Source organism: Podarcis cretensis (genome assembly GCF_951804945.1).
Source record: "Podarcis cretensis genome assembly, chromosome: 17".
Lineage (NCBI taxonomy): Eukaryota > Metazoa > Chordata > Lepidosauria > Squamata > Lacertidae > Podarcis > Podarcis cretensis.
In genome coordinates this window covers 954080-965131 of record NC_137187.1, presented here as the reverse complement: position 1 = coordinate 965131, position 11052 = coordinate 954080, and the positions used below count along the sequence as shown (strand labels likewise).

At 44.7% G+C, this 11052-nt stretch overlaps 1 protein-coding gene across 4 annotated transcripts in view; it reads right to left on the bottom strand.

Annotated features, from left to right (window-relative positions):
- Positions 1–150: 150 nt before the first annotated feature.
- The window catches only part of CTC1 (CST telomere replication complex component 1), a 46237-nt gene continuing 35335 nt past the window's right edge, over positions 151–11052 (bottom strand). For all 4 annotated transcript variants that reach the window (XM_079960226.1, XM_079960228.1, XM_079960229.1 and 1 more), the window contains 8 exons: positions 7855–7961; positions 7480–7648; positions 6036–6116; positions 4585–4744; positions 3047–3111; positions 1593–1758; positions 1340–1466; positions 151–406 (listed from right to left, as the gene is read on the bottom strand). In XM_079960226.1, coding sequence (XP_079816352.1) covers positions 303–406; positions 1340–1466; positions 1593–1758; positions 3047–3111; positions 4585–4744; positions 6036–6116; positions 7480–7648; positions 7855–7961 — 979 coding nt within the window. In that variant the 3' untranslated portion in view covers positions 151–302. The remainder of the gene's footprint in view (positions 407–1339; positions 1467–1592; positions 1759–3046; positions 3112–4584; positions 4745–6035; positions 6117–7479; positions 7649–7854; positions 7962–11052) is intronic.

The following is an 11052-nucleotide window of genomic DNA, read 5'->3' as shown; positions in this document are numbered from 1 at the left end:
CCAGAATTTGCAAAAAATTGGCTAGAATACACAAAAGGTGGTGAAATTTAATAATCAAATCTGCATGACAGAAAAACAAGCTAGATGTTTAAAATGAGTGTTATTTTTGCGACAGCAATTAGGAGTATCTTTAAAAAGCCACAAAATAGATTTGTTTATTACATTTACTGCATTTTATACGAGAAACGTAAATGACATGTCTCCAAATGATGGGTTGCATGGAAGAAGCAGAAATGTCGTAATTGCTCTTCCGCAGCAGGGTAAGACCGGAGATGTACAGCCTTTTGTTACAAGCCTCATTTTCATGTCGCCTCCTGGAGATCCAGACACATCAAGTTCCACCGCTGCCTCGTCTGACTTAGGAACTCCAAGCCATTGGACAAAAACCTCCTCAACTGTCCTAAGCCTTGGGAAAAAACAAAAACACACAGAGAACTTTAATTGGGTTTACTATGTTTCCCAAATCCCTTACCATTCCAAGAGATTTGACACCAATGTACTAGACAAAACATGCAGAAACCAACACCAAGAGAACCAAGCAGATACTGCGCCATGTAGGTGGGCTCCCAAAGAGATTCATGGTTGAGTGGCAATTTGAACCCTGGTCTCCCAGGTCCAACACTTTATCCACTACTTTACCCCGCTGTGTTGCCCGAGGCTTTGCCCAAGAAGACATTTCATAACCTATTAAAAAATGCATAGTTTCTTCCCTCAGCAGTGGAGATTTGTATGTTCATGTCAGAAGCAAGCCAGCAGTAAATCACACTGTGCAAGTTGGGGTTAACCCTTTATTAGCAAAAACACAATCAGCACAGACTTGGCAGAGTGTCAGTCCTAATGGGCACAGCCAGTCTTTACCCTCTATGAAGCAGTTTCCTCTCCACTGCTGCCTAAGTCTCCAGGGTTTTTTCCAAGCAATCAGAGATTGTGCCTGTGTGCTTGTCTTTGCTCCTACCACTTCATGCCTCTTCTGGTTCTGGGAGACTAGGAGGGAGGGGAGCTTGTTGCAGCAGAAGGGAGAGACACAGGGACTCTTCACCAGCCTGACTCATCTCTGCCTCTTGGACTCTCCCCTCCCCATCCTCCTGCTTCAGCTTCTGCCTCTGATTCTGGACTGCTCTCTGCCACAGACTCTCCCAGCTCACTAAGCCCTGTTGCCTCTTCAGCTTCTGAAACAACCTCTTCCCAGTCTTCTCCCTCTGAGCACTTATCATTGCCCCACCACCATTCTCCAGGCTCTGAGCTTTCTTCCTTTGAGGGTTCCTCCCGTCATTCCTCTGCATCCAACAAGTCCATGACATCTCAGCTCCGATAAGATTGAGGACACATATCTACATACCTGCCTCGTGATCTCCCGAGGGCTTTCTATCTGGTCTGAAAGTCAACAGGACAGGCCGACAGACAATTGGGCTTCTGCATAAGCTTCTCAAGTACCAGGTGATCAGGTCTTCACGCTCCTCAGTTTGCTATCAAAAACAGAAGATGATTGGCAGTGTACTGAGCAAGTGAAATACACAGAGAAGCTCACTAGGAAGAATTCGTAATTCAGATACGGGCTTAGCAGTTCAACCAGAGGAGAATAAACCACTCACCCCAGGAGCCGTATTAACTTCACTGTGCTGAATGCCAATGCTGCCCGTGTTCTTAACATGGTTCTGTAGAACATCCCACTCCTTGGTGCTCAAACCCAGCACTTTCTGCACCTGTTGGTTCTTGCATACCACCACAAATTCGCTTGTCCCATCTTCTACTATGATTCTGAAGGTTTGAAGGAGTAAGGAGATCACAAAATTATTCTGACTTAGAATGGTGGTCTGTCTATGTCAGGGAATGGCCTGAAGCAGAGGACTGGGGAATGCATTCTCAGGCAGATCAGCTTCACTCCGAAGAGGAGCCGGAGGGGGAAGATTCACACATCCACCCTTGTCTTCAGTGGTTTGAGAAGCAGCGAGAGACACAGACGCAGAGCAGCTTAGACAGGAGTTACAAAACTACGAGGTAATAGCCAGGGAAAGAGAAGGGAGGGAGCAGATAGCCAAGACGTCATTAGTGTGGGGGAACCTCCTTCCCCACCAACTAAAACAGGGGTCAGCAACCTTTTTCAGCCGTGAGCCGGTCCACTGTCCTTCAGACAATGTGGGGGGCCGGACAATATTTTTTTGGGGAAATGAACGAATTCCTATGCCCCACAAATAACCCAGAGATGCATTTTAAATAAAAGCACACATTCTACTCATGTAAAAACACGCTGGACCGTCCGTGGGCCGGATTGAGAAGGCGACTGGACTGTATCCGGCCCCCAGGCCTTAGGTTGCCTACCACTGAACTAGGAGGTCTGTCCATATTTGAGAACAAAGGACGCAAAGAGGAGGAGGGACTTTCCGTTGGCGCCCAGGATGTTGCGGGAGACAGAAGTGGGAGGATTAAGAGTAGCAAACTGCTCTCCTTGTGGAGGGATGTGGATTTTTGCTTGCAACCTGATGCTTGAATAAAAGAACTATAAATTATAAACTGCTTGTTATTTCTTGTTTGTGAAGTTAGCGAAGGGAGAGGAGGACTCTCCATGCCTGACAGTCTATTCAACTGGCTTACAGTACAGTCCAAGTGAGGAACCTCCCCTAGACCACCTAGACCAGTGTTCCCCAACCTGGTCCAGCTCTTTTTGGACTACAACTCCCATCATCCCTCGCTAGCAAGACCAGTGGTCAAGTATGATGGGAATTGTAGTCCAAAAACAGCTGGAGGCCCAAGGTTGGGGAACACTGACCTAGACGACTCTGGCATTTGGCCCATGGGGACTTTTTGGCCAAGCCACACCCGCCTACCCTATACCTGGTGCCATATACCATGTCAGGTATGGGGCAGGTGAAAACTTGGCTGAAGGGGCTGAAAGGGACTGAGAAAAACCAGACAAACTTTGAGACTTGCTCAGGCTGCACAGACATCGCATTCAAATCCTGACTCTGACGAAACAGAACCTTCAAAGCCACATCAAAGGGAGATTGTGGAAGGCAAATTCACCTCAAATCTAATCCACTGTACTCACCTGGCACGGGCCTTGCACACTCCTGTACGCGACAGGCAAGGTGGGTTATACTGGCTGCATCTTCCCTGGATGAGAGAGAGAAAGATGGCAAACTCAGGTCACTTCTCACTGAGGTGGTAAACAAGTAAATGTCATTCGGGATATAGGTGCGGGGTTCCTACAACTGAATGCTTTCTCCACACAAAAATGCGAATAGATAGACATAACATTTTACAAGGACAGGAGGGAACACCACGGACAGAATACCGTATTTTTCGCTCCACAAGACGCACCTGACCATAAGACACCTAGTTTTTAGAGGAGGAAAGCAAGAAAAAATATTCTGAACGAAACAGTGGGTGTGTGATTTTTTTGGTGCAGGCTGTAGCATGGACATGCTATGTGATCTGATGGTGAATTTGGGGTGACCCAATGTAAAATTCCTGAGGATCCATGGGCTTTTACCTCCCCCCCTCCCAGGCAGCCTCTGCTAGCGCCCCTTATCTCTCTCCCGATCCCACCAATCAGCTGCTTCCTTTCAACACTCCCTTCCCTCTTGTTTGCCTTAGTGTCTTTTCCTTAGCTGGAGCAGTTTCTTGCTCCTCCTTTTCTTCTAATTTCTCTCCTTATTGCTTTAGTCTTCCTTTTTTCCCCCTTTGCAAGTTTGCTGTCTTTACCTCCCCCCTCCCAGGCAGCCTCCTTTATCTCTAGCATCTCTTATCTCTCTCCCCAATCGGCGAATGATCAGCAGCTTTGTTTCAACACCCCCTTCCCTCTTAAAAAAAAAAAAAGCATGATCTGCTTTTTGCCCCTGGGCAATTCGGCTCCAGGGACCACACATTCGCTCCATAAGATGCACAGACATTTCCCCTTACTTTTTAGGAGGAAAAAAGTGTCTTATGGAGCGAAAAATACGGTAACTGTCACATACACACCTACCTCGGTTTTCGAACGTAATCCGTTCCGGAAGACCGTTCGAGTTCTGAATCATTGAAAAACCGAAAACTCAAAAGCTGACAGTTAAGCCTCAGGATTAACTGCGCTCAGCGGAAGCTCGTGGCATGTTCAAATTCCGAGGCGTGTTCAAAAACCAAAGCATTTACTTCCGGGTTTACAGCGTTCATAAACCAAAATGTCCATCAATGGAGACATTTGAAAACCGAGGTACCACTGTAGTTTGAATGCTTCACCTCTGGGTTTATGAATCATTTCATGTGTCAAGACAAGCGGATGTCGTTAATATTGCAGTTGTAGTATAAGGGGTTGTTATTTTGACTGGAATGTAATGGAGATGAATAAGATCTTGGAAAGCAGAAACAAAGTAAATCATCAAACCATCGATTCTAGCACGCAGGAGGCCACCTAAATTATATAATTTGGCATCTGAATGATTGGGATTAGTAATTGTATAATAATTTGGCACTGTTATAATGAGGCTAACATTGGATTATTGTAATTGAAAGCTAATAAAAATTATTGTTATTTAAAAATATGCCCCCTTTGCACAGAAAAATACCAGGAGAAAGGTTCTAGTTAGAGGAGATGAGTTTGCTGGGCACCTCTGAGAAGATGCTGCTGCAAAGGGAACAGCTCCAGTGCAGGGACAAAGACAGGACACACGCCAAGTGACAGGCAACCTGGGCTTGGCCCAGAACAGAAGGCTCAGGCGTTATCTTGGACAAATATAGCACGGGAGGAGCAGAGGCGGCACCCAGCTGCCTAAAATTAAAAAGACAAAAAGGATAGACAAAAAGAAAGGTTTTAGTTATGAGATATCAAAGTTTCAAAAAGAACTTCTAGAAAGCAATACTAAAATACTGTCGAAAATGTATAATTTGCTCCTGGAACGGCATACAAAAGATGAACAGGTTAAATTAGTTATGGTACACAGGGCAAAGGACTTAATACAGATGGCAGATTGGGAGAGGCTTTGGGAAACAGATTTGAAATTCACAGCATCCTGTACGCTAAATATGAAAATGATGTACCGGTGGGCATTTGAGCCCTACTAAATTAACTAAAATGTATAGAAAAAGTTCAAATTTCTGCTGGAAGTGTAAAGAAAAGGAAGGGACCTTTTACCATATGTGGACATGTAAGGTAACAAAATCATTTTGGGAAATGGTATATAACGAATTGAAAAAAGATATTTAAAATAACTTTTGTTAAAAAAACCAGAAGCTTTCCTATTAGGAATTATAGGTACCGAGATCCCAAGGGAACAGAAAAGACGTTTTATGTATGCGACAACAGCTGCACAGATGTTGCTAGCCCAAAGATGGAAAGAAGAAATAATCCCAGCTAGGGAAGAATGGCAAGCCAAGTTGCTGGGCTACGCCAATATGGCAAAACTAACTGGGAAACTCAGGAATCAAGAAGATAAGGACTTTAAAAAAGAATGGGGAAATTTTATAATATATCTAGGAGACCATTGTAAGCAAGTTAAAACTTTAGCTGGACTTTGAGACACACTTGTAAAGTAACGAAAACTACGGATAATTTGGAAAAATGGAAAATTTGGAGAACGGACTGATATATCGTGTTAAACATTGTAATAAGGACCCATGTAGGGGATGGGAGAAGTCAGGAATACAGTGGTACCTCGGGTTACAAACGCTTTGGGTTACAAACGCTTTGGGTTACAGACTCTGGTAACCCGGAAGTAGTACCTCGGGTTAAGAACTTTGCTTCAGGATGAGAACAGAAATCGTGCTCCGGCGGCACAGCAGCAGCAGGAGGCCCCATTAGCTAAAGTGGTGCTTCAGGTTAAGAACAGTTTCAGGTTAAGAACGGACCTCCAGAACGAATTAAGTTCTTAACCCGAGGTACCACTGTGCAGAGAATCTCATGAAATGATTACATAAACTGTTTGACTGTAAACTTGTGTTGGTAAAAGCAAATAAAAAAAATTTTTTTTTAAGGAAACAAAAAAGAAAAAAATGAAATGCATTTGCCAAACACAATAGGGAGTTGAGTGAGAGGGTAGCGCTGTCAAGAGTTTTGTACTCACAGGGAAGAAAGGTCGTGGGGTGCAGCAGCCAGAACAGACACACAGCTGGACATAATGTACGTACAATAGACGTTTTTGAATCTGTAATACAGAGGTTTTGATTTTTCAAGGAAGCAGCCTGTCTGTTATCCTAAAAGAAATATATCAATGCCACGGGGCAGAAATGGGATTCCCAAAGAACTGGAGCTCAGGGTAGCTGCTAATTCCACCCCCACCCCCTTTAGTATACCCCCCCCCGCCACATCCGGACTTGACTCAGTCCTGTTTGTATCTGCGCCAGCCTTAAAATCTCCGATTCCTTTAAGTGCTGAGCCCTTGGAATTTCATATAACTTAACAGTGCAGCATATATTCAATGGTGTCCCTAACGGACTTGACATCCACAGATACAGAGGTGCTGTATCTAGTAATGAGAGCATGGCAAGGCTGGGGGGGGGTGGCAGAGCCATAGCGGGGTGATCTTGCGCCCCTGGCAGAACCGTGCAGATTGCGCCCCCCAGGCACGGACTAATTAGCTCTTCTTTCTGCCTCTCCTCCAACCCCACCCTTCACCCATTCAAGACCCTCTATTTAAAACCTTTTCCTATGCGGAAATAATCAATATTTTTACTGATATTTTTATTGATATTTTTATTTATAACCACCTTGGGTTATAAACACGTCAGGTTACAGACTCCGCTAACCCAGAAGTAGTACCACGGGTTAAGCACTTTAACTCAGGATGAGAACAGAAATCGCGCACTGGTGGCACAGCAGCAGCGGGAGGCCCCATTAGCTAAAATGGTACCTCAGGTTAAGAATGGACCTCCAGAACGAATTATACCTGAAGGAGCTTCTCCACCCCCATCGTTCTGCCCGGACACTGAGGTTGAGCTCCAAGAGCCTTCTGGCAGTTCCCTCCTTGCGAGAAGTGAGGTTACAGGGAACCAGGCAAAGGGCCTTCTCGGTAGTGGCACCCGCCCTGTGGAATGCCCTCCCATCAAATGTCAAAGAGAAAAATAACTACCAAACTTTTAGAAGACATCTGAAGGCAGCCCTATTTAGGGAAGCTTTTAATATTTAATGCTGTACTGTTTTTAACATTTGATTGGGAGCCACCCAGAGTGGCTGGGGAAACTCAGCCAGATGGGTGGGGTATAAATAGAATCATAGAATCATAGAGTTGGAAGAGACCACAAGGGCCATCGAGTCCAACCCCCTGCCAAGCAGGGGGTTATTATTATTATTATTATTATTAAAGTACGTAACCAGAGGTACCAATGTATAGACATATTTATGGACATATGTTTTAGCCGATTTTGCACACACACCCCTCGCCTGTGCCCGTGGTGGGGGCATTGCTCAACACCCCGTAGCTACAGCCCTGGGTGGTGGTCAGCACAAACACACCAACCAGCCCAGAGTAGGCGCCTAAGCCCATTTCAACGCCTTTTGGATCCACATACCTGATGGAAACCTTGCGCTGCAAGTTCTGAAAGAGAATTTTGGCGCCAGGGAGCAGACCCCAAAGGTAGGGCATGAATGCCGCTTCAATGTACACATCCAGCACTTCAGAGGCACCAACTGTAGGTGATACACGTAGCTTCACGGTGTAATCCCGGGTTAAGAGGTTTCCTAAGTGTGAGGAAGACAGGCAACTCTTGGATCTCATCCAGTAAATACCCTAAGTTAGGAAAGGCAGATCTACAGACTTGGCACCAGAGCAGATCTGCAGAATCATTCTGCCTGACCCAGACACACTGATCAGGTCCGTGTGTCTCATTTATGTGCTCAGCCATGGACCAGAAATGCTCCTTCTATCGTACATTCAAGGTTCTCACCCATCTGCTGCATCAAAACCTCTCCAGGCGACTTCTTTCCAACGTAAGATTGAACCAAAGTCCTCTGCACTATTAGGCCAGGGAAAGAGAGCAGGGAGCCTGTGAAACTAATGAGTGGGAACAGGTTTAAGCGTTTTACCAGGTTCTCAAATACGGCCAGATTCTCTCCCCAAAATTTTATTTGATTTTCCATATTAAAATTCACATTCACATAAAGGACATACTATATAAGATTAGATTAGATTAGATTAGATAAATTTATTGTCATTGTCCGTATATACACAGTATACACAACAACGAAAATCAAACACCCAAGACCGGATTCACATACACATTTGCACGTATCTCCAACACTCTCATCCTATTCAGACATAATCTATTAAAACATACATAATCCAGAATATAACACAACCTATTAGAAGCATAGCATAACCTAAAACCTATTTCATTCCTTACTACTCACTGCTTGCTATCTCTTACAACTGGCCCTGAGATCATTGTTTAGTGCAATCAGAGCTCTTGGATAGAAACTATTCAGAAGGCGTGTGGTTCGTGTTTTCATTGTCCTATATCTTCTGCCCGAAGGCAACAGTTCAAAGAGGTTGTGAGCAGGATGGGTGGGATCTCTCAGGATATTGTGTGCCTTCTTCAAGCTGCGAGACGTGAAGATCTCATCCAGGGTTGGTAGTTGGAGCCCAATAACATTCTGGGCAATTTTAATTATTCTCTGTAAGGCTTTTTTATCCATTCCAGAGCTGCTCCCATACCACGATAATATACTATAGGTTAAGACACTCTCAATGGTACTATGATAATAGGACAGAAGTAGGTGCTGAGATAGATTCAATCCTCTGAGCATTCTCAGGAAATACAACCTCCCCTGTACCTTCCTCACAACCATATTAATATTTGCAGTCCATGAGAGGTCCTCAGAGATGTAAGTGCCCAGGTATTTAAAACTACCAACCCTCTCCACCTCCTCGCCATTTATGTGCAATGGTAAAAATACACTTTTCTTTCGCCTAAAATCAATTATGAGTTCTTTGGTTTTTTTGGTGTTAAGCATAAGATTATTTTCTTTACACCATTGAATTAACCCCTGTACTTCTTTCCTATAAGCAGCCTCATCATTCTCACTAATGAGCCCCACCACTGTTGTATCATCCGCAAATTTGATGATTTTGTTGGACTTATACAGTGGGGTGCAGTCAAATGTGTACAGGGAATAGAGGAAGGGGCTTAACACACACCCCTGAGGGGCTCCTGTGCTTAATACTAGAGTAGAAGAGTGGTAAGGTCCCATTCTCACTGTCTGCGGCCTATCGGTCAGGAAATTCCTTACCCACAAGCAGATCTTCTGATGTATACCCAAATTGGTCATTTTAAGGAATAACCTGTCTGGTAGAATTGTATTAAAGGCAGAACTGTAGTCCACAAACAACAGCCTTGCGTAGGTTCCCTGTCGTTCTAGATGACTCAGTACAGTATGGACAGCGATGGAAATAGCATCATCAGTAGATCTATTCCTTCTGTATGCAAACTGGAACGGATCTAGAGTGGATGGAAGACCAGCCTTAATATAATCTAGCACCAATCTCTCAAAGCATTTCATAACGACAGATGTTAGGGCTATTGGTCTGTAGTCATTGAGAGATACCACCACTGACTGTTTAGGGACTGGCACTATAATCGATGTCTTCAGGCAGGTAGGGACAGAACCCTGCAACAGGGATAGATTAAAAATGTCCGTAAATACACCAGCTAATTCTGCAGCACAGTCCCTAATAACTCGTCCCATAATTCCATCCGGTCCAGCTGCCTTCCTAATATTAATGCTCCGAAAAGCACGTTGTACGTCGGAGGTCTGTAATAAAAGTGGTTGTTTATCAGTAATAGTTCCTGATGGTGTGCTGGTAGCCAATGCTGTAGTGACGGTGGTTCCAGTTCCCACCTCAAAACGACTGAAGAATTGATTCAGCTGATCAGCCAGGTGCGCACTGCTGTTAGCCAGTTCGTTTTTAATATTTTGCCCTGTAATTTGTCGCAGGCCTTGCCATACACGACGAGGGTCGGAGCTCTCAAAATGCTTTTCGATCCTCCGGCAGTACATGGCTTTAGCATCCCTGATGCCCTTTTTCAGTTTGGCTCTAGCTTCTCTATACTGTTGCGCATCGCCAGAGTGAAAAGCAGCATTCCTTGCCTTTAGCAGAAGATACACATCCCTGTTTAGCCAGGGCTTGTTGTTAGGAAACACCCGTATTTGTTTGGTGGTAGTAACGACATCAATGCAGCTTTTGACATAGAACAGTACTATTGAAGCGTATGTGTCCACATTATTCTCCACAAAAAGTGACCATTCAGTGTTCCGAAAGCAATCTTGAAGTTGCTCGGGTGCACCTGCTGGCCACACTCGTATCTCTCTAGTTGATGGTCTAATTCTGCGTACGAGAGGTCTATATGATGGTATCATAAGTAAGGATATGTGGTCTGACTGTCCCAAATTGGGCAAGGGCTTGGTCTTGTATCCATGCATGATGTTGCTATATACTCGGTCTAGGGTATTTCCCCCCCTAGTGGGACAATCAACATACTGATGGAACTTAGGAAGCACAGTCTTTAAATCGGCTTGATTGAAATCACCAGCAACCACAAATGCTCCATCCGGGTGGGCCCGCTGCTGTTTGCTAATAGCAGTTAGCAGGTGACCCATAGCTGTAGTAATGTTTGCATCAGGAGGTATATACACCGCTGTTATTATGACAACATTAAACTCACGTGGCAAATAAAAAGGGCGGCACTTCACCACTAGGTACTCCAAGTCAGGAGAACAATGCGTGTCCATTTTTTTAATGTCCGAGCTCCAGTTGTTATTTATATAAACGCAGATTCCTCCTCCTCTACTCTTCCCGGATTCGGCGGTTCTATCTGCTCTAATTACTGAGCGTCCTTCTAGCTGCAAAAGTCCCTGTGGAAAGGAGGAATCCAGCCACGTCTCTAAAAGGACCATAACACAACAGTCCCGGATACTTTTCTGCCGAGAGGTAATAAGTTCCAACTCCTCTACCTTGTTGGGTAAAGATCTAACATTTGATACAAGGAGACTTGGCAGTGCAGGCTTGTGAGGATTTTTACTTAGCCTCACTCGTAGTCCGGCCCTACAGCCCCTCTTCTGCTTACGCCCTCTCCGTTTTCTTTTCT